The sequence below is a fragment of the Nothobranchius furzeri genome, chromosome 5, assembly GCF_043380555.1.
Source record: "Nothobranchius furzeri strain GRZ-AD chromosome 5, NfurGRZ-RIMD1, whole genome shotgun sequence".
Classification (NCBI taxonomy): Eukaryota; Metazoa; Chordata; class Actinopteri; order Cyprinodontiformes; family Nothobranchiidae; genus Nothobranchius; species Nothobranchius furzeri.
Window position 1 is genome coordinate 46,539,111 of NC_091745.1, and position 23,619 is coordinate 46,562,729.

The window sequence follows — 23,619 nt, forward strand, 5'->3', positions numbered from 1 at the left end:
AACGATTATATACAGGAGGAGAGGAAAGCAGTCGTTGACTGCTATTCGTTTTATTAGGGGTGGAAAACAAACCACAGAGCTATGAATGATTGATGAGTCAGTAGGTATGAAGAACTGTTCTTTGAATTAGAATCTTGGCTTCATGGTAGTGTGGCTGATATGTCCTCTGGACTCGGCTGACATCTGTGTGGACCTACTGCAGCGTGCACACAGGAATAACCAGTCTGTGTCATCCACCCTGCTTTCACTCACCTGGACACTCACGTGTCACACGGCTCTTTGGGGTTTCAGCTCTGCCTTTTCAAGGCGAGGTCCACGTGGCAGGGGTGAGGTGGTGCTCACTCCTCACCCCTGCCACATGGACCCAAGGGATAAACCATCAACCCTGCTCAATGGTCAACTTTCCTTGCGCGGTCACACCCATTAGGACAGTGGGAGGGTTAAAGCTAGAAAACTAACAGAATTACAATAAACAGTGCTACAATAAACTATCAGTGATTAGTGGTAGGTGGGGCTGTTATGGAAAAAAAGACTAAACTAAAGGTGAGCGGCAACGATGTTTGGAGGGCGTAGGTGGCCAGACAGAAATTGTATAAACCCAAAAGCAGAACTTTTATTGTGTATTGTATCCTTCAGGTTAAAAGTGCACTACACTGAATTTGAACCAGCCACTGCTATTGGCTAAGAAGGTGGACAGGAGTTCTAGTGTGCTGCTGTTTCTTTGTCATATCCACCTACTGAGCAGTGTGTGTGTGTGCGTGCGTGCGTGCGTGCGTGTGTGTGTGTGTGTGTGTGTGTGTGTGTGTGTGTGTGTGTGTGTGTGTGTGTGTGTGAACGTGCGAGGGTCTACAGGTCTGAAAATGTGTCCTAAATTAGACATCTCACAAATCACCGGCTATGCTGTCAGGTTCCCCGGCTCTGAAATGGTCCAATGCCAGGGTCAAAATTTGCTTAAAGTTGCCACATTTTTCTGTCAAGTATTTCTTTATTAAACACAAAGTTGGTGCAGAAAGTCAGTTATACAGTTTTCAGACCCCGTTTTGTATACGTAAACAAGCTTAATTAATGAAACTCCAGGACTGTAATTACTAACACCCAGTCCCTACATGTGGCTAGCCGGGAGTTTAATCTTCAAAGTTGGGAAAAAGTGATCTTTGTCTTATCTAGTCTGAAATTTAAAGGTGCATTTTGTAACAATGAAGTAAGAAGGACATCTAAACAGTTAAATCTGGTTACTGTGCTACATTTTATTAAATAAAAGGAGCGACTCTCACTCCCGTTTCACAACTTTCTCGGCTGTTGCCTGTTGCAAATCAGAACCAGAGGATTCCATGCTGTCGTTCTTTTCAAAACACAGAAACAGATTTGTTTACCTGTTTTGTCGCTACATTTCGCCGGCGGCTGCAGGCTTCTTCAGGCTGACGCTGATGGTGGCACATCACTTCCTTCTCCGTTTATCCGCGGGCAGCAGAGGACGTTGTCGCCCTCTACTGCCCGCTCTCCCCTCTCCGACGATGCAGTCCCATGCGCGGTCTAACGTGTACACTCCGTCGTCCCTGTTCATGGTCCCACATCCACGTCTCCTTATCTCGATTGCTTCTTTAAGGAAGGAAGGAAGTGACGTGCCACCATCAGCGTCAGCCTGAAGAAGCCTGCAGCCGCCGGCGAAACGTAGCGACAAAACAGGTAAACAAAACTGTTTCTGTGTTTTAAAAAGAACGACAGCATGGAATTAGAACCACGACACAGCAAGAACACACCTAAGAGAACCAGAGGATTCTAGATGATGAGCAAGCATGAGTCATACACAATAAATTGATGAGTAGGTGAACACATTTCACTGTAATATGGAGTTTTTGGTATTTGGAAAAAGTAGCCCTCTCCCTGGGCTGCCACCTTACCGTGGTAGAGGGGTTTGAGTGTCTTAATGGCCCTAGGAGGTCTGAGGCTCTGTGCATCTGGTAGGGTTACCCATGGCAAACAGGCCCTAGGTGAGGGATCAGACAAAGAGCAGCCCGAAGACCTCTTATGATGAGTTATATAAATGGAAACTGTGTTCCTTGTCCGGATGTGGGTCACCGGGGCCCCCCTCCGGAGCCAGGCCTGGAGGTGGGGCACGTTAGCGAGTGCCTGGTGGACAGGCTTTCACCCATGGAGCCCGGCCGGGCACAGCCTGAAGAGGAAACGTGGGTCCCCCTTCCCATGGGCTCACCACTCTTGGGAGGGGCCAAAGGGGTCGGGTGCAGTGTGTGACGGGTGGTAGTCGAGGACGGGGACCTTGGCGGTCTGATCTTCGGCTACAGAAGATGGCTCGTGGCACGTGGGATATCATCTCTCTGGTGGGGAAGGAGCCTGAGTTGGTGTGTGAGGTTGAGAGGTTCTGACTAGATAAAGTCGGACTCACCTCAATGCATGGCTCTGGCTCTGGAACCAGTTTCCTTAAGAGGGGTTGGACTTTCTACCACTCTGGAGTTGCTCCCACTGAGAGGCACTGAGCAGGGGTGGGCATTCTAGTTGCCCCCCCCCCCCCCCATCTTGGTGCCTGTACATTGGGGTTTACCCCAGTGAATGAGAGGGTAGCCTCCCTCCGCCTACGTGTGGGGGGGACGGGTTCTGACTGTGGTCTGTGCTTATGCACCAAACTACAGTTCAGACTACCCACCCTTTTTGGAGACCTTGGAAGGGGTGCTGGAAAGCGCTCCTTCCGGTGACTCCCTCGTTCTGCTGGGGGGACTTTAATGCTCATATGGGCAACGACAGTGAGACCTGGAGAGGTGTGGTTGGGAGGAACGGCCCCCCTGATCTGAATTTGAGTGGTGTTTTGTTATTGGACTTCTGTGCCAGTCATGGATTGTCCATAATGAATACCATGTTCAGACATAAAACTGTCCATATGTGCTCTTGGCAACAGGATACCTTAGGCCGCAGCTCGATGATCGACTTTGTTGTTGTTTTGTCTGACCTGCGGCCGCATGTCTTGGACACTCAGGTAAAGAGGGGCAGAGCTGTCAACTGACCACTACCTGGTAGTGAGTTGGCTCAGATAGTGGGGGAGGATGGCGGTCAGACCAGGCAGGCCCAAACAAATCGCAAGGGTCTGCTGGGAACGTCTGGCAGAGTCTCCTGTCAGAAGGAGCTTCAATTCCCACCTCTGACAGAACTTCCAAAATGTTCCGGGGAAGGCGGGGGACATTGAGTCTGAATGGACCCTATTCCGTGCCTCCATTTTTGAGGTAGCTGACCAGAGCTGTGGTCGCAGGATCATCAGATCCTGTCATGGTGGCAACCCCCGAACCCGCTGGTGGACACCGGCGGTTAGGGATGCTGTCAAGCTGAAGAAAGAGTCCTATCAGGTCTTTTTGGCCTGTGGGACTCCAGAGGCAGCTGACGGGTACCGGCAGTCCAAGCAGAACGCGGCTCGGGTGGTCGCCAAGGCGAAAATCTGGGCATCGGAGGAGTTCGGTGAGACCATGGAGCAAGACTTCCATACGGCTTCGAGGAGATTCTGGTCCACCATCCGGCGCCTCAGGGGGGAAAGCAGTGCGCTACCAACACTATCTACAGTGGGGACGGTGTGCTGCTGACCTCTACTCAGGATGTTGTGGATCGGTGAGCAGAATACTTCGAAGACCTCCTCAATCCCACCGACACGTCTTCCAGTGAGGAGGCAGAGTCTGGGGACTTTAGGTTGCCCTCTCGAATCTCTGGTGCTGAGGTCACAGAGGTGGTTAAAAAACTCCTCTGTGGCAAGGCTCCAGGGGTGGATGAGATCCGCCCGGAGTTCCTTAAGGCACTGGATGTTGAGGGGCTGTGTTGGCTGACGCGGCTCTGCAATATCGCGTGGACATCAGGGGCAGTCCCACTGGACTGGCAGACCGGGGTGGTGGTCCCCTTATTTAAAAAGGGGGACTGCAGGGTGTGTTCCAACTACAGGGGGATCACACTCCTGAGCCTTCCTGGTAAGGTCTATTCAGAGGTTCTGGAGAGGAGGGTCCATCGGATTGTTGAACCTCAGATTCAGGAGGTGGTTTTTGTCCTGGCTGTGGAACACTGGACCAGCTCTATACCCTAAGGGGGATCCTAGGGGTTGCGTTGGAATTTGCCCAACCAGTCTACATGTGTTTTTTGGATTTGGAGAAGGCGTTTGACCACGTCCCTCGGAAGCGTCCTGTGGGGGGTACTCTGGGAGTATGGGGTGCCAGGCCCTCTAATACGGGCTGATAGGACCCTGTATGACCGGTGTCAGAGCTTGGTCCGCATTGCCGGCAGTAAGTCGGGCTCGTTCCCAGTGAGAGTTGGACTCCGCCAAGGCTGCCCTTTGTCACAGATTCTGTTCATAACCTTTATGGACAGGATTTCTATGTGCAGCCAAGGTGTGGAGGGCATCCGTTTGGAGGCCTGAGGATCAGGTCTCTGCTTTTTGCAGATGATGTGGTCCTGTTGGCTTCATCAGAACGTGATCTTCAGCTTTCGCTGGAGTGGTTCGCAGCCGAGTGTGAAGCAGCCGGGATGAGAATCGGCTCCTCTAAATCTGAGACCATGGTCTTGATTCGGAAAAGGGTAGAATGCCTTCTCCGGGTCAGGGATGAGGCCCTGCCCCAAGTGGAGGAGTTTAAGTATCTCGGGGTCTTGTTCACAAGTGAGGGAAAACTGGAGTGTGAGATCGATAGGCGGATTGGTGCTGCATCTGCAGTGATGCGGGCGTTGTACCGGTCTGTCCTGGTGAAGAGAGAGCTGAGTCAGAAAGTGAAGCTCTCGATTTACCGGTCGATTTACGTTTATACCCTCACCTATGGTCATGAGCTTTGGGTAGTGACCGAAAGAATGAGAGTGTGGATACAAGCGGCCAAAATGAGTTTTCTCCGCAGAGTGGCTGGGCTCGCCCTTAGAGACAAGGTGAGAAGCTCGATCATTCGGGAGGGGTTTGGAGTAGACCGGCTGCTCCTCCACATCGAGAGAAGCCAGTTGAGGTGGCTCGGGCATCAGGTCAGGATGCCTCCTGAACGCCTCCCTGGTGAGGTTTTCTCGGCACGTTCAACCGGGAGGAGACCTAAAGGTAGACCCAGGACACGGTGGAGGGACTATGTCTCTCACCTGGCCAGGGAACGCCTTTGGATTCCCCTGGAGGAGCTGGCCCAAGTGGCTGGGGAGAGGGAAGTCTGGCCCTCTCGCCTTAGGCTACTGCCCCCATGACCCGACTCTGGATAAGCGGATGAAAATGGATGGATGGATGGATGGATGGATGGATGGACAGACGGACGGACGGACGGACGGACGGATGGACGGATGGATGGAAAAAGTAGCTTGAAATATTTTTAGAGCTGACTGTTTATTTTCTAATAAACTCTGGATAAGCGGATGAAAATGGATGGATGGATGGATGGATGGATGGATGGACGGACGGACGGACGGACGGACGGACGGACGGATGGACGGATGGATGGAAAAAGTAGCTTGAAATATTTTTAGAGCTGACTGTTTATTTTCTAATAAAATTAGAAAAATATAGAAATGACCTTTGTGTCCTTTGTTCTTAGATTTCTGTTGACGGCCAATTAAAGAGAGATTTTCTTTCTCCTTTCAGGAACAGCTATTGTAAACTTTTGGGTTGAATAGAGCAAAAATGCAGAGTTATCAAGTTTTTAATTGAGTTGTGAATTCACCTTTTAAAGAAGATGCCTCTGTGTGTTTGGCTCTTGTTTATTAGCCACTAAACATCAGGATGAAACGAGCAGAAGGACACCCACTGCAGCACTCGTTTGCATGCATGCTGTAGCCAAGGTAAAGGCCCGTCTCTCTCTCAGACATCTTTGTTTTTATACCGTGCTTATGTTGCAGATGACAACCAAGTCAATCTAAAAATGGGAGTCATTTGGGCAATGTTAAGAGGTTTCAAGGAAAAGGGATGCATTTTGCTCATTCCTGCAAGCTGACACAAATTTCTGAAGTCTTAATGAAATCTCTGGGATATGCTCTACTCTGGTCAGTTATACTATAGGATTACAGCAACAAAGCTGTCTTTATGCTTTTCTTTTTTCCAGCTGATGTTTGAGCATGTAGTAGGACACTTGATTCCACTCCTTCCATGAGTTTTTTTTATTTTGTACTGACACAAATTACCCTAACCCTTCAAGAAAGCCTTCAGTTCTCAGCCTGGCAGCTCCCAACTGCAAACCAAGCGCAGAAAAGCAATCAGCAAACTGTTGGAAGAGTACGGTTTCATTCTGGAGAAGTCTGCTCATTTTCTCTAGTGAGCAGTTTGGCCGTGGAGAGTAGAGATCCCTCTTCAGGCCAAATCTCATTGCAATCACGAGCTGATCTGACTCCGGTTATTAAAACCACAAAAACAAAGTTTGAGTGATGCCGCAGCCAGAAACCCTGGGAGTTGATGTATTCCTCCATCATAACATTCATTCATCAATTTTATCAAAATAATCAATAATACATTTGCGAAGTTTTTAAATATGTTTCTATGAGCCTCAGACACCCTTTAGGGTCAAACCTTTAGAGGTCCAAGTGGACCAGTAAGTGTCCTCTCAAGGATTAGTGAGTTTTTAAACACTGGAAGTGCTGCCTTATCAAAATAAAACTTAAAAAGTGATTTTATTTTTATGTTAGAGTTCTAAGTCACTTCAAACACCCCAACTGACTTTTTCAAAGACAAAGGGAACTTTTCACCAAGTGTCCTCTTTCAAAGAGGAACAAATGCTGCTGCAGAACTGTTAAGAGTCATTTGGCAGATGCTTTGAACCAAAAACATTCCCATCTTTCCCCCCACATGCACACATATTTAGTCACTGATGGTGTTGTGTGCATGTGTCATGAGCCATGCAGCTGAGGATGGGTGAGATGAACTGTTTTCTTCCATGAACTCAGAGTAGTTGGAAGATGTTTCAAGCTCTATTACACCTTTCCTGGAAAGGAGCCGAGCTTTTGCTAATGCTTTCTGCAGCACAGAGGTAGAAATCATCGATGCCTAATGACATTTCACAAGTTTAAATGGTGGATTAAAGCTAATTTAACAGTTTCAGGGACTTTTGGTCACAAATGCAGCTTTGATCTTTGAATGTTCCCTAAGGTTTCATACAGTACAAATAAGAACCTTTCTGTTATACAGTGATCCCTCGTTTATCGCGGTAGATGCGTTCCAGACCTGGCCGCGATAAATGAAAAGCCGCGAAGTAGGGACACCATATTTACAGTATTTATTTAACAGGTACGTATTCAGTATTCAGACTTTTAAAACCCTCCCTTTACATAGTACTGTATTTTTACTTGATTTTTTTTTATAGTTTTATTACAAAAAGTGCATTTTATGATGAAATTGATGAAAATAAACAGGAATTTCTTGATATTTCGCAGAGAAAAATACCGCGAATCGGCGAATTTCCCTTGAATAAGGCTCCAAAGAAAAAACCTGCGAAGTCGTGAATCCGCGATAAACGAACCACGAAGTAGCGAGGGATCACCGTATTAGTATGTGTCCATACATGTTTTAAATGGTTAAAACTGATTTAAAAGAAGAAAATCTGAGTACCAGCAATCGCTAATATGGTCTAAAATAGTAATTGTACATTTTGAATTCTGCATGCTCATGCATACCATGGTCAAATAAATTATCACCAGATTGCATGAATAACTGAATAATGCTAAAATGCACACTTTGTGATTATAAACAGCAGTGAGTCCTGTTCTGAGCACCAGTTGGACAAACAGTCAAATCAACTGATTTTTGCTTTTAAAGCCTGAAATTGGAACTTTAAATCACATTGTTTTGTCTCGATTTTCGGCAGATATGTTGCAAGTGCTTGAAACTCCAAGCTCTCACAGTCGTATGTGTTTGATAAGGGACCTTCTTGTCTATTTTACCATCATTTATCATGAGCCCCTGTCACCATAAAAAAAGGAAGGGGAGTCTAATGTTCCTCTTGTAAACCTGCATTGATTTCCACCTGACCTTAAAAGATGAGTCAGCCAGTGTAGAGATATCTATCAGCACTGCCAGGTTACAGAACAGTGAAAAGATAGTCCCTACCCAGCAAAACAAAGGTCAACAAAGCTGCTGGTGGGTTTCGTCTGCTGTACTGTTGCCTTCACACCTTCTGCAAACAATAACATCAGGTTGCTCTAAAACATTTCAAAGGTAAAAGTTTAACTGAGGAATGTTTTACTAGTTTTTGAAGGTCACTGATCCAACTACAGTCTATCACATTTATCATCTTTCTGCTATCATTTACAACATTTAGCGTATCCTGTTCTAATAGTATGAGCTCAGATTAAATGTCTACAGTTGTTGGTGTGTCTGAGATGAATTGGAAAAAGAAAATGTTGAAGCTGCTGCCCGTGGTACATCAGGGTCACCATGGTAGCTAGCCACATGCATAGAAGAGAATAGAATCGCCAAAAGAAGCTGAGCCTCAAACAGCTAATGAGCAAGAACTAAACTACAAAAATATTCTTGAATCTTGAGGTAGGATTTTTGCAGTGTTTTGTGTAGCAGAAATGATGAGTAGAAAAGGTCAATCTTTTAAAGGGAGAGTAATGAACTGTGATGTGATGGAACCGTGCACTCGCTCCTCTGGAGGAAGTCGTGTGTTCTGTAGCGATCAGGGAAAAGATGAAAAGGTGTCTGATGTTTCATTTGTTCATATAGAAAGAAAATGTTACGGGAGTGAAAAGAGTTGTTCAAATATTGTTGGAAGGTTTACTGTGCTCATTTAAAAACCATAAAAGATAGTAAAATGTCAGTTTAGATATAAAGTTTAAACTCGGGATGGTGGTGCGATTGTTAACCCTCTCAGGCTCAAAATAAGTTTTGATAAAAGGACGAACAACTAAGTTCTTCAGGGGCACTTCTGAGTTCGTGAAATGTGTATGTGGAGTTACCAGGTAGGTAGGTTTTCAGGTTGCTAATCTGCAACGCCTGCCTCCAGAGGGTTAAGCGTGCTTGTGCTGGAGGGCTGGATTTTCTCACTCCTTTCAACATATTCCGTTTTTCTTCTTTTCTTCTTTCTTTAGTTTTTAAATAATTTGCCCTCCATTGTTCAACTAAACCACAGCACACTGTCTGTGTCACGCTTAACCGAGTCATGTCATCTGGTTCCACTAAAACTAGCCGCTTAAAGGGTAATCTACTTTTAACATTGCAAAGTAGATTACTTTTTACATTTAAGTAACTAGTGACACCAGATGATATAACTTGGTTAAGTAAATTCAACACTTCATTTCCTTTCCACCGTCACGTTCAGGGGCATTGGGACACGTTACTTACACTTCCAGGACACATCCAACTCCACAATTCAGATCGAGCCAAACAGGAAGTCAAACATGAAAGTAGTGTAAAACATCCAGAAACTTTCAAAATAAAAGTCATTCAGTCGTTCAGTTTTCATTTAGTGCTGCCATCTTTCTCCTTGCTTATGAACTGCTGAAATCAGGCGTGGTCTTTCAGTTCTCTGGTGATTTTGTGACCTTGCAGAATCTGCTGCAAGGAACGTTTTTGCTGCCGTTTGGCATCTGAAACGCTCCCGGTGGGAAAACAGCTCTTGGGTATTACGTTACGCGCTGCTTATGCATCCAGTGGAACTATTGGGACTGGTCACTCCAAAGCTGTGGAAAGTGACACAAACCCTAAAAGTGAATAGATTAGTAATAAAGATGTTTCATTGCTCATGGATTGTTGCTCTTATATTGCAATTATAGAGAAAGTCTGCAGAATTCAATTGGAGAAAAAAAAATTCCAATGATCAAACTGTGAATGTTGATGTTTGCAGTTGATGAAGCTTGTGGTTCAGCCATGTGTTCCTTCAGGGCTACAGTCATGCTCCACCCCAAGGATAGGTCTGCAGTTTTCTTCTTTATAAATATAAGAACTCTCCCCTTAGATTGTTGACGTACTGTGCCCTGAGTCAGTGGACATAAAATAGGAATGGATGGGAAACTGATTTTTCACCGGAACAACCAGGAACACACCGGTAATGACTGCAAGAGCTTTAGTAGACAGAACTCTTAAAAGTGATGTCCCCATAGAAAAGGATTTTATCTGCATGGCTGTGCTGCACCCTCACAATTCATTCTGATAGAATGTGTATAATCGCAGCCCCTACTACGCTTGTCTGCATGCTCGATGAAAGGGAAATGGGCTCCATACAACAAAAACAGAAAAGAGGCTTTCTAGCGAATGACTATTACCTCATGAGTGTGTCGGTGCAATTTGGAAAACGGGTACAGAAATATTCCATTTGGTGGTTTTAAATTGCCAACCGCTGAGGTGAAAAATGCTACATTCAAATACATCGCCACACAAACACAGCTGGCACATGAGCAAATGCACACTCACAGAGTGATTATGTGATTCTTGTAGCCAAGTATAATAACTGTTTCCCCAAATCAGCGTGCTGCTGATGCTTCAGCTCCTTCCCAGTAGATCCAGTGTTTTATGGCTAGACACCAGTAACCGTCTCAAAGTAGCAGCTGAGCTATATTGCGCCCAATGCCAGACCACCACAGTGAGAGCTGCTGTACAACACAAAAGTGTGAGCCAACCGCACATCTAATAGGATGCTTGTCTCTCTAGCCTCCAATCTCCCAAACAAACACAAACATCAACCCTTGGCTTCCCCTGAAAAGGGAAACGGAGAAGAAGATAAAACGAACAGTCTGTCTTCTTCTACCTGTAGACACTGGCAGAGGCTAAAACATTATTCGACAGTCTTTACTCTCTGGGTAGACATCTCCTTCCAGTTGAAACTTGCCTGCAACATAGTTACAGGCTCACAAACAGCCTTATTAATGTTCAGCTGGGTGTGTATTTTCTCCTTAATTTGTTTGACCATTACCACACAGGTCGATGATAGATTTTGTAGTCGTATCATCTGACCTGCGGCCGTATGTTTTGGACACCCGAGTGAAGAGAGGGGCGGAGCTGTCAACTGATCACCACCTGGTGGTGAGTTGGATCAGATGGCAAGGGAACATGCCGCGTAGACCTGGCAGACCCAAACGCATAGTGAGGGTCTGCTGGGAACGCCTGGCAGAAGAACCTGTCAAGACGGTCTTCAACTCCCACCTCCGGCAGAGCTTTGACCACGTCCCGAGAGCAGTGGGGGACATTGAGTCCGAGTGGGCCTTGTTCCACTCTGCGATTGTCGAGGCGGCTGTTGCTAGCTGTGGTCGTAAGGTGGCCGGTGCCAGTCGTGGTGGCAACCCCCGTACCCGCTGGTGGACACCAGAGGTTCGGGGAGCCGTCAGGCTGAAGAAGGAGGCCTACAGGGCGTGGCTGGTCTGTGGGTCTCCGGAGGCAGCAGACAGGTACCGGATAGCCAAGCGGGGTGCAGCAGTGGCAGTTGCCGAGGCAAAATCTCGGGCGTGGGAGGAGTTTGGTGAGGCCATGGAGAAAGACTATCGATCGGCTCCAAAGAGGTTCTGGCAAACTGTCCGGCGCCTCAGGAGAGGAAGGCAGCAACTCGCTCACACTGTTTACAGTGGGGATGGGGAGCTGCTGACGTCAACTGAGGCTATAGTCGGACGGTGGAAGGAATACTTTGAGGAGCTCCTCAATCCCACCAATGCGCATTCCGAGGAGGAACCAGAGCTGGGAGGCCTGGGGATGGACTGTCCGATCTCGGGGGCAGAAGTTGCTGAGGTAGTCAAACAACTACACAGCGGCGGAGCCCCGGGGGCGGATGAGGTTCGTCCTGGGTATCTCAAGGCTATGGATGTTGTAGGGCTGTCATGGTTGACACGTCTCTACAACATTGCGTGGTCATCGGGGGCAGTTCCTAGGGAGTGGCAGACCGGGGTGGTGGTCCCCATCTTTAAGAAGGGTGACCTGAGGGTGTGTTCCAACTATAGGGGGATCACACTCCTCAGCCTCCCTGGAAAGGTCTACGCCAAGGTACTGGAGAGGAGGGTCCGATCGATAGTTGAATCTCAGATAGAGGAGGAGCAATGTGGTTTTCGTCCTGGCCGTGGAACTGTGGACCAGCTCTATACCCTTGCAAGGGTGATGGAGGGGGCATGGGAGTTTGCCCAACCAATCCACATGTGCTTTGTGGATTTGGAGAAGGCTTATGACCGTGTCCCCAGGGGCACCCTGTGGGGGACGCTCCAGGAGTATGGGGTGGGTGGCTTTCTGTTAAGGGCCATTCAGTCCCTTTACCAGAGGAGCGTGAGTTTGGTCCGCATAGCCGGTAGTAAGTCGGACCTGTTCCCAGTGAGGGTTGGACTCCGCCAGGGCTGCCCTTTGTCACCGGTTCTGTTCATCACTTTTATGGACAGAATTTCTAGACGCAGCCGTGGTGTGGAGTGTGTCGAGTTTGGTGGCAGGAGAATCTCGTCTCTGCTTTTTGCGGATGATGTGGTCCTCCTAGCTTCATCCAGCTCTGACCTTCAGCTCTTGCTGGGTAGGTTCGCGGCCGAATGTGAAGCGGCTGGGATGAGGATCAGCACCTCCAAATCTGAGACCATGGTTCTCGACCGGAAAAGGGTGGCTTGCCACCTCCGGGTCGGGGGAGAGGTCCTACCTCAAGTGGAGGAGTTTAAGTATCTCGGGGTCTTGTTCACGAGTGAGGGTAGGAGGGATCGGGAGATCGACAGGCGGATTGGTTCGGCGTCTGCAGTGATGCGGACGCTGAGCCGATCTGTCGTGGGGAAGAGGGAGCTGAGCAAGAAAGCCAGGCTCTCGATTTACCGGTCGATCTACGTCCCAATCCTCACCTATGGTCATGAGCTTTGGGTAATGACCGAAAGAACGAGATCGCGGATACAAGCGGCCGAAATGAGTTTCCTCCGTAGGGTGGCCGGGCTCAGCCTTAGAGATAGGGTGAGGAGCTCGGACATTCGGGAGGGACTCGGAGTAGAACCGCTGCTCCTCCGGATCGAAAGGAGCCAGTTGAGGTGGTTTGGGCATCTGGTCAGGATGCCTCCTGGACGCCTCCCCGGGGAGGTGTTTCGGGCATGTCCTGCCGGCAGAAGGCCCCCGGGTCGACCCAGGACACGTTGGAGAAGTTACATCTCCAATCTGGTCCGGGAACGCCTTGGGGTCCTGCCGGAGGAGCTGGTGGACAAGGCCGGGGAGAGGACGGCCTGGAGCTCCCTAGTTGGGATGCTGCCCCCGCGACCCGGACCCGGATAAGCGGAGGAAGACGACGACGACGACGACGACATTTCCACACAGCCTCCTGGCCCTGCAGGAAAAGAAAAGTAATGGAGGCAGCAGTTTAGTTCTGCAGATTTAGATCAAGCATGCAAAAAAGTACCAGCTGCTGCAGATTTAACACTTTCTCCACCTGCAGGCAGTAGCTGCTCATGAATCTTCTGCAACTTTGCTGTACTTGTAACCTCTTTGGTTAAACGGTTTGGAAAGTGAAAACAGAGCTTGACTCCACAACAGTAACCTGGAGTAAATAATGGATAAAGATGCATTGAGCTTTGTCCCGCATTTCCTCCTACATGAATAAAACTTTGAGCAAGCATAGCTCACTATTCTTAAATACGTGGAACTTGACTCAAAACTGCTTTATTTGCTGACTCTTTAGTAAACTTTTTGTTGAATGTTTCAGATGATCAGGAAGAGGTGGGAATGGTATCAGGGCACAGTTTTTGGGGCCGGTTCACAATGCAGGTTTTAAACTGTCAGACAATTTTCCACGCATGAGAGACTCGATGTGTGATGATGAAAAATCCCAAATGTACCAGTTTCGCTCCTGCTGCATGTGGCAATGCTCCGGTTACTACACACTGGACACACATTGATTTCACACACAGGTATTCTCCGGTTAAACAGGAAATCTCACCAGATCCAACGTGACTTTGGAGTGGGCAGTTTGCTTCTGTCGCTTCACCTGATTGGCTAAAAGTCACATTCAACAGGCAGCACGTTTGCTTGTCCTCCAAAATCAGACAGAAGTAAGAGAACATGTTGGAATGCCTGGAGTTATGATAGGATTGGTGCTCTCACTCCACAAATGGTAGGATTATCTTCCTTTCTTCCTGTTAAAAGGGAGTTTTCCTCTCCACTGTCACTGCATGCTTGCTTAGTATGAAGATTGCTGTAAAGACTCTGACACTAGTCAGTGACTCGATGCAACCTGCTGGCTTCCTTATACAGGAAACTTTTTACTGATTGGCAAAATGAACTGACCTGTAGTGGGATGTTTACTGTGTGAAGGTCCTTGAGACGACTCTTGTCCTGATTTGGCGCTTTATAAATAAACTTATTTGAAACTGAATTGAATCTGTGTCACGGTCTGGGTTGTTTCTGCCATCACTCTTTGGTTTTGAGTTTCCTTCTGCAGGCGGGTGTGTCCGGAGGTGGCCAAGCTGCAGACTATCTGCTCATCAGCCGGCCAGGGAGCATTTAAGCAGCTGAGAGACACCTTCACTTCGCTGGATGATTACTCTACCTGGGTGCCTTCTAACAGCCACTTCGCGTATTAGATTCGAGCTCTTAGACCTTTTGAGATTTTGATGTTTTTTTTTAATATTGTTTTTTTAATTGTGTGTTTTTTTTTTTGTTTGAAATAAACAAAAAAATAAATAAATAAAAATATTGGATTTTAGCATTTTTACCTTCCTGCTCTTGTTCCCAGACAAACCTCCACCCTCATCCCAGACTGGCAGCATTCTGGAACTCCAACCCCGCTCGTCCCTCAGTCTCACCCTGACCAGAACCACCACCGGTAGCCCACCTATGCCCTCCCGGATTTACACGTCTTCAAGCTCAGCTCCCTCCACGTCTAACTCTCTGGATCTCAGCCTCAGGGTAACCCATTCAACCCAGACCGGACCACTCCCCCTTCAAGCGATTCCCTCTCTCCATACTGTAAGTCCTCCACATAACTCTGATTCCCTGTTACCACCCTCGAGTTGGATCTTACTCCTATCTGTCCGCAGATCCCTGCACTGGATTCCTGTTTGAAGATCTCAGCTACGTTTATGCTGCTCCCTTGGTTCCCCTTTTTAATAAATTATTCAAACCTTTTAACCAAGTCTCTGTGTTGATTCTGTATGTCATGGGTTAGGTATTTACACCACAACATGACAATCTGATTGGGTTGCATCTTTAAGATTGTTAGAATTGGGTCACAATTATCTTGCCGTGTGACCCATGCTCAAGTTTCTCCAGTTGTTAAACATCTGCATTTGCTGTTTGGTCTGTGTTCTAGCTTCCTCTTACGATTAAAAATATAGACCATAACCCTAACCCAAAAATGATTTGGATATGTTGACACCTCCTTCCTATCTTCCTCTGGGGTTTGTTCCACTGGGATGAGACCCAAAACTCTCCTTATCTCCAACCCAATATTTGATTATAGGTGAAACAGAATGGAAGGGTGAATGTTTTTGACAGTGTCAGAGTAAGGAAAACAAGAGAAGGACCAAAATGGTAAATGGCCTGTATTTGATATAGCACCTTCTAGAGTCCTGGAACCCCCCAAGGTGCTTTACAACACAATCAGTCATTCACCCATTCACACACCCATTCACACACTGATGATGATGAACTACGATGTAACCACAGCTGCCCTGGGGCGCAATGACAGAGGCGAGGCTGCTGAGCACAGGCGCCACCGGTCCCTCCGACCACCACCAGCAGGCAACATGGGTTAAGTGTCTTGCCCAAGGACACAACGACAGCGACAGACTGAGCGGGACTCGAACTGCAACCTTCCGATTACGGGGCGACCAGCCTAATACCAGCCAACCAGATTCCAGGGTGGTGCTGGATCTTCCTGGTTACTACTGCATCAAATATTCCAAAAGGATTCGTCTGCATGTATCAGGTTATTCTCTTTTTGATTCGTACTCACTCATAGAATGCATATTTAAATGTACCATCCTATTTGAGGAAAAGGTATATTGCCCCTGAAGTTATCAGTTTCTATTGCTTCAGCGAAAAACGGCAATAAAAGAAACAGAATTCTGTATCAAGACTGAATCAAGGTCAAGACAATCCATCGCTGACAGGCACTGGACATGCTTCCCAGATAAAATGGGTTAGATGTATTTTTTTTAATTGCTATTTTGTCTGCTAGAAAAGCACAAGAAAGAAAACCATCTGTGAGAAACCCTGAGGCCTAAAAAGCGATCAAACCTGCAGCTTCAGAACTACAGAAACATGATTTAACTCACTGAGCTCATTAGACTTTACAGGGTTAGCAGAAATGGTGCTGCATTTCTCGATGTGGAAGGGCAGGGGCCGTGTTCACTGTCCTGAGCAGCCGTAACCTCTGAGCAGTTGTGTGTGATTGCTACATCAGCGAGCACAAACGCTTGTTTCACTGGAAGCTCGAGACTCTTAATTCAGACTGAAAACGGTGAGGTCCGCTCAGACCAACCACTTCCCTAAATGACTAAACTTAATTCTTACTTACTAAACATGTCAGTGAAACTGTGAAAATGAGACAGATGTTCAGAGTGATGTGTCAACCTGCCCGTTACCAAGTCCTCATATCCAAACCAACGCGCCTTAAATTTTATTTAATTTGCATCTGGCAGTTTTAGTAGAAACCAACTTAAAATGTTCCAAAATATAAAATTTTGCTAAAATACCAAATAGAATAATCAAATATGTGCATACATAATATTTTGCATGTTTTTTAATTGTCTTTTGTAAACAGACATCCAGAAAAGTAAAATAAAATTCTCCCTCTTTTAACTGACTGCTGCTGTCAGTACTCGCAATTTCCACAGGTTAGACTGAAAGTGCAGTTCTGAAATTGCTGTCACATTTATTTTTTCTCTGCAGTGAGATGATAGTCGTTGGACTGGTGTTCACCCTTCCTGTGACAGTGCGTATCCTTGTATCAAGTCTTGTGACTCAACTCAGATCGAGCTTCAGTGGGGAAATAACAGCAGCACGCGGGTTCTGACACGAGAACAGAAACCTAAACGGTTCCACATTTATTAATAACACACTCGTGTGCTGCACCTTTTCTTAATGCAGCGGACAAAGGTGGATGGAAATGTGCTTTTAGAGCTGTGGCTCTTGTGGCCGGGATGAAAGGGTGATGTAGACGGCACGGCGGCCTGAAATCACATTAACAGGCGATCGATAATTTTTCTGCAGAAGTCTGAATCTGTTTTCTCGCTTGAAAGCACACTTTAACACCCCGCAAAGGGTTTTGTTCCCACAAAGGAACCCAGGAAGTGTTCAAAGCAGCAACGTCAGTTAATGGCAATTTGGTGCTGATAAATAAATAAATAAACACTTCTTTCTTCTGACGTTTTGGTCTTTGTGCATCTCAGAAGCAGATTAAACCATAAATTCTGTCTGACTCGGTCTGCCGGTAAGAAGGTGCGTAGACAATCTGTTGTGCTGTCAAAATAAAATATTAGGGAGTGAAAGAAATGATTAATCATGTAATTATCACCCTTTGAGATATTTGTAATCAATTTAACACAATCTTCTTTTTCACAGGAAGCACAACAGATGGTTAAAGTGACTGAAGATAGAATATAGTAGATAGGTTTCACAGATGGAGCTGGTGGAAGGACACGTGTGATATAGATCTAGAGAGCTGCACTGTCGCCTCGCAGCAAGAAGGTCACAGGTGCAAATCCCAACTGTGGCCTTTCTTCACAAAGACCACACGTTCTTCGAGTGTGTGTGTGTGTGGGTGGGGAAGAGGGGGTCCAGGCACTCTGATTTCCTCCCACAGAACAAAACCAGGCATGCTATTTGAACGACACCGTCTGAACTGTCCCTTCATGTCTCACATGCCTCTGTGATGGATTGGAAGTCTTTTTCCTTTTTTCCTGTGGTTTGGACGCCAGCGTCTGTGACCCTGCTCAGGAGTGAAAAATTTATGAACGAATGACCGAAGATGTGGTTGATAGATAAAATAGATGCAGTAGATGATGCCATTTTATACAAAGACATCTATAGACATGATCGATGCATCTAACAGATCTGGCTCTAGATGTGATGAATATGATAAACAGATATAGTACGTACTATGAATACCGTACTCAGTTATGTAAACTGCAATTAATTCTGCAGAGACAATGGATGCAGTAGCTTATGTGTTTGGTATAGACACTGTAGATGACAGATACAGTAGGCAGGACTATAGATACAGTAGATAGGACAGATTTGATAAACACCATGAGTAGATAGGGTCGGCAGATACAGCAGGTGCCACAAGTACTTTAGATATAAACCTGTGATTTGATTAGATGTAATAGATATGAACACTAGATAGAAACTGTTCATTACAGCATTTTTAATATGAATAAATGTTTACTTGTGACAGTTTTGGGTAGAGGAAAATATAATTGAAACCTTATAATCCCTTTAGGGAAATATTTTTTTCTGCTTTTGATTCATTCCTGAGGAGCAGCGGTCTGCCATTATAACGCCTGAAAGGCAACATTCAGGGTTCAGGCTTCAGCAGGGCTAACCAGAGCCACAGATGAATCAAATCTCCTGCTTATTCTCAGCTTTTATCGTACTGATGATTAGCTATGTCTGTTCGTATCAAACATCCAGAAACAGAAACAAACTAAAGTATCTGTGGACCAAACAGATAAAGACATGGTGGGAATGAGAACTTAAATGGTTACAGTGCATCAAAAGCAATTGGGACTCCATAACTGGACTTGACATGAATCTGCAAAGCCTCATTATACCTGCAGATATTGGTTTAATAGTTCGGTCTCACTCAAAAGCTCATTTGTATTCCGTCTTTAAAAAAGTAGTTTCAACACCATATCTGAGGAGCGATGTGACAGCAAACTTCTCCCATATCAGCTTTTGCAGATTTTACTCACTGATGACCAAGTTGAAAAAAATGGAGACATTTTTAGTATCAAGCATGTCACTGTAGGGATTTAACAGAGAGATATTAATCCAGTCAGGGAAAAATGGTCTCCGGAGATGTAAGATGCAGTCCACCTTGAATCTGTGGCCTTGACTTGGGAAGCAGCCTCCAGTGAACCTATTACATTTAATCTCAACAAACTGTTGGCTATTTTTCTTCCTGAAGACAAGATATTGCCAATATCTCATCGCCAGGAGAACTGCCTATATTGTAAGTGACTTAAGCAGAGTCAGTAAGCTGTATCCGACCTTCACGGAGACTCATCAGCAGCTCCTAAGAGCTCAGCCCACGTCTAAAACCAAAGACAGGAGGTCAGTGAGGGAACGTACGCTGGGATGTGATACAAGCAGTGAACAAAATCTACTTCTCATGGCTGCTCATGAGGAGATCAGGAACCTTGGAGGCTGAGGAATAAAGTCCTGTACCACATTCCTTGTAGATAGAGTATAATTACACAAATTGTAATCCAGATTAGCCTCTGTAGCCATTCCGTCTTGTTTACATAATCACTTTGAGATAAAGTCTTCATCTGTGGCTTAGTGACCAGATTATCGTATGTTCAGGAATCACCTGACTACCAGTAATTACTGACTTTTCATTGGAAAATAAAATAAAAATTAAATTAAAAAACTCCTTTTTGACACAAGAGTAAATCTGGGAAGCATGTTTTTATACATTTCCCCAGGAAAATGCATGATTTTATTATTTATAGGTAATAGTCAAAATCAAGTTTTTTAGATTTTGAACAAAAGTTGCTTTGATTTGTTTTGGACTCTTCGGATCCTTTGTAATCACAAAACCAGATGGATACATTTCTCCTGATGCTAACGGATCCCTGTAATGTTGGAGACATTAGCGTCCTCTGCTCTCAACTTCCAGCTCATTCCTGCTTTCGCACCACAGGCATGAACCAAAAACCCAGTCCATCTGAGAAAAGCCCAATCCAAAACTGGTTCAGTCAAGCTCCCAGTCATTGGTTATCTGAGAACAAATAGATGCAGGAAGCTTGGCCATGACTCTAAACATTCTAAGTCTAAGAGCATCTCACAAAGCTGTGACTGTATGAGCTGCAATGAGCCTTTTGTTACAAACGTCCACGATGTGATTCATGTTGGAATAAAACCTGGAAGTTTCTAATATGCAAAGATTAAGAATGTTTTGGTGCAGTTGAGGAACACTGATCCCTCTCCTTGGGTATCTTCATTGAGACGCTTCTGCCAGAACCAGAAACCCACTACGCCAGAGTAAACTAGATAGCGCTAAACACCAGTCATAGTTTTCTAGGTCCAAATGTCTTTTGTTGTCCGTGACTGTTTTTCTTTTTCACACTCTGGTAGCTTGTCCTAAAGTTGAAGAGGTAGCAGCCGGCTGTTTCTCCTGCTCTCATATTACTGAGCGGAGAACCTCTCACACCAGAGGTGTGATGAGTGGAGAACCCAGGGAAGTGTGGTGGTTCAGTGAGAACGACAACTGAACGGTCTGATAGCTGAGCTTTAATTTCCGAGTGTATGAACTTGGGTTTTATCTAAAATGCATTTGGTTTATGATCAGATGACACAACGCATGTGAAGAGTGGATAAATGATCTAGTTTAAGCAGTAGAACTGAGAATCAAAACCGTGCTCCTGGATCCTGACCCGGTCTCGTGTCTAGATAAGATTCTCTTGGTTTTGTTTTCGTGACAACATAAAAAATTTAATCTATAATCTATATTTCATGTTTTTATTCAACTCTGCAAACAGTGTGTCACCCGACAGAGCAGAGGACCAGCAGTTCCTTAATTCCAAAAGAGGGGAGCAAGGCCTCCCCCTCCCCCTCCTCCTCAGACTCCCCCTTCTCTCACTAGCCAATTCCCGGCCGGCTGCCTCCCTAATAAGTAATAGAACCAGGAGGATTGGCAACGGCCTCAAGGTTTGACATTGCCTCAATGTGGGTGGTGATGAAACAGCACCGACTCGGCTCCAGTCAACTCGCTCTTGTCTCAGCGCTGTTATGCTGCACATCCACCCCCAAAAGACAGACATGAGAATTACTCAAGATGTGTGTGTGTGTGTGTGTGTGTGTGTGTGTGTGTGTGTGTGTGTGTGTGTGTGTGTGTGTGTGTGTGTGTGTGTGTGTGTGTGTGTGTGTGTGTGTGTGTGTGTGTGTAAATCTGCATGTAAATTGGTATCTGCTCAGAAACACATACATGCATTCAACAGATAACTAGGTATGCTTGCTGCCTCACAGGTAGAACACAGGTCGGTGTTTTGAGGGGGGGGGGGTGATTGATTCATTTTCCTTCCTTGTGGTTTTAATTCCAACCAGAATAAGAGTTTCACGTGCAACACAGAGACACTGGTGCTGAGTCAAAAATTATCATTTTATCAGCTTCTATCTTTTCCATAAGGCCAATAAACTGGATTCAGCAGGAAACCAGAAACTGAGGTCGAATGTCTCAGAAAGTCTGATTTCTAAAAGTCCTGGTTTGAATGCTTTTATGTTAGGGATTAGAGCAGACCCTGAGAGACAGAGCGAGAGAGAGAGAGAGAGAGAGAAAGAGAGTCTCTTGAATGCTAACAAGCCCACCTTTCACCTGCTCACACTTCCAAGTCCGATAAACACCAGTCACCAGATTGGTTCCACTTATTACCTCGGCCCCTGCATGCTTTCAGTTCCATCCTGGCCTGACGCAAATCCCCTCATCTATAAACTCAGCCGCTCAAAAGAGGCTGCTTTCTTTCCCAATCAATCAGAATCTTCTGAGAAATCTGCAGTGTGTGCACTTGCGGCTCAACAATTCACTAGTTAGCCCACTAAGCAAAGCAGCTCACGTAGGCTATTAGAAAGAGCGTAGGCTACCGCAAGAACCCCTATTGAGCGGCTCAGTCAAAGCCTGCATTGAGCGCAAAACCGCCGAAATGCGCCCCTGAAAAAGTCCATCCAGAGCGCCGCGGCCGCCTCATTTGCGCACGTCTGAAACATTAAAGCTTTTGATTTCTCCCCACACGCGCGCGCACAAACACGCACACACATTGAGGCGCATTAAGAACAGAGAATTGCTGCAGTGGCTCGTACCTTTCACACAAGTGAACATCAGTGAAAAGATGAGGTTCCAGAAAACAACTCCCGTCCTAATCCGCATCGTTTTGGCTTGAACAAAGTCCCTCCGGCCACATTTAACGCATCTCCTGTTGAAAACGTCCCGCAGTTCAATAGATCCGTCGTAGGATCCGTCCCTGTAAATCCCCTTCATGTTCTCAACTACAACATAAGCGTGCAGCCTGGCGTCTCGCTGTGGCAGGTCGAAGTGGGTTCCCTCCTCACAGGAGAAGCAGACCGAGCCGCCCGCCGCGCAGCGTCAGCTGATAGGAGAGGAGTGAGTGAGACTGGGTTTTTGGAGAGGAACACAGCAACCTGGACGAGGGCTCAACCATCTCTGCTGAGAGGGGCATCAAGTGTGAGGATCTCTGTAGACGCGCACCGGCGTCTGCTGCTCAGCATCTTCACCCCCCTCCTACTAAAGATGAATACATAAAAACCCGGTAAAGCAGCTGAGGGTGGAGATGAGTCCGAATTTGAAGGCAACCTTCATGGATCGGAAATCAAAGCAGGCAGAGAGAGAGAGAGAGAGAGAGAGAGAGAGAGAGAGAGAGAGAGAGAGAGAGAGAGAGAGAGAGAGAGAGTGAAAGAGAAAGAAAGAATGTGGTGGGGAGATTGCCCTGTGTGTGTGTGTGTGTGTGTGTGTGTGTGTGTGTGTGTGTGTGTGTGTGTGTGTGTGTGTGTGTGTGTGTGTGTGTGTGTGTGTGCGCGCGCGCGTGTGTGTGTGCGCGTGTGTGTGTGTGTGTGTGTGTGTGTGTGTGTGTGTGTGTGTGTGTGTGTGTGTGTGTGTGTGTGTGTGTGTGTGTGTGTGTGTGTGTGTGTGTGTGGAAACGGAGAGGTGTGGGCGGTGGAGAGAGAAAAGCCGGGAGGAATGTAAATCCTAGAGGAGAAATGAAACCTGTTAATTCATCTCACGTGAGACATACATGTCATTTGTGTGTGTGTGTGTGTGTGTGTGTGTGTGCGCGCACGTGCGTGTGCGTGTGCATGTGTGTGTGCGGGGGGCACTTAGACAGGCAGCATCCCGTCCCGAAAGCTGATGAAAGAAAATCCACCTCGCTGGCAATCCCACCATAACTCTGATTTTCATTTCAGAGATGGAGCGGCTCCGTTATTGGGGCTGATGGGGCTGGGCTATTTGCAATGCAAAGATGGAATGATGACGGCGCAGAGCTGCAGTGTGGCTCTTCTGCCACCTAGCTTCGGGAGAGTCATCGACCTTTAATTTGAGGGGGGTCGGTGAGGGGGGGGGGGGGTCTGATTGCTCATCTCCAGCTCTTCTGGTTATGCTGTGGCTCATAATCTTCATTATATCTGGATTAACAGTCTGAATTATAAAATAAATAAAATCTGAGTCTCTGATGCAGCAGCGCAGAAATCAGATGAGGTTTAAATCAATGGCATCAGCTCTGGGTTTGAATACTGCGGATGCATTAGTTGTGGTTGATATGACCTTCATAGTAATCAATAATTTGTGCTCTATTAGCAAGATTTATTTGCGTTAAGTCAGCAGGAGGAGTCCATCCGGAAAGCTGTAAATTAGTTTTGAAGAAGCAGCCCGGGAGCTGTCCATGGTGCTGAAGCCACAGACTGGCGCCGCATGCGCTCCTGTCATCAGGAGGCGGAGGTGCAGACCCGGAAACGGTTAAAACCTGCAAACAGAAGCAGAACTGAACCAGAACAGCAGCATGAAGATCTGATTAAAGTCTGCGCTA

The 23,619-nt window shown here is 46.4% G+C and overlaps 1 protein-coding gene across 6 annotated transcripts in view; it reads right to left on the reverse strand.

Annotated features, from left to right (window-relative positions):
• Nucleotides 1-22,417, reverse strand: part of LOC107378702 (CUB and sushi domain-containing protein 3) — a 434,947-nt gene extending 412,530 nt beyond the window's left edge. For all 6 annotated transcript variants that reach the window (XM_070550820.1, XM_070550818.1, XM_070550816.1 and 3 more), the window contains exon 1: nucleotides 21,881-22,417. In XM_070550820.1, coding sequence (XP_070406921.1) covers nucleotides 21,881-22,058 — 178 coding nt within the window. In that variant the 5' untranslated portion in view covers nucleotides 22,059-22,417. The remainder of the gene's footprint in view (nucleotides 1-21,880) is intronic.
• Between the last annotated feature and the right edge of the window lie 1,202 nt (nucleotides 22,418-23,619).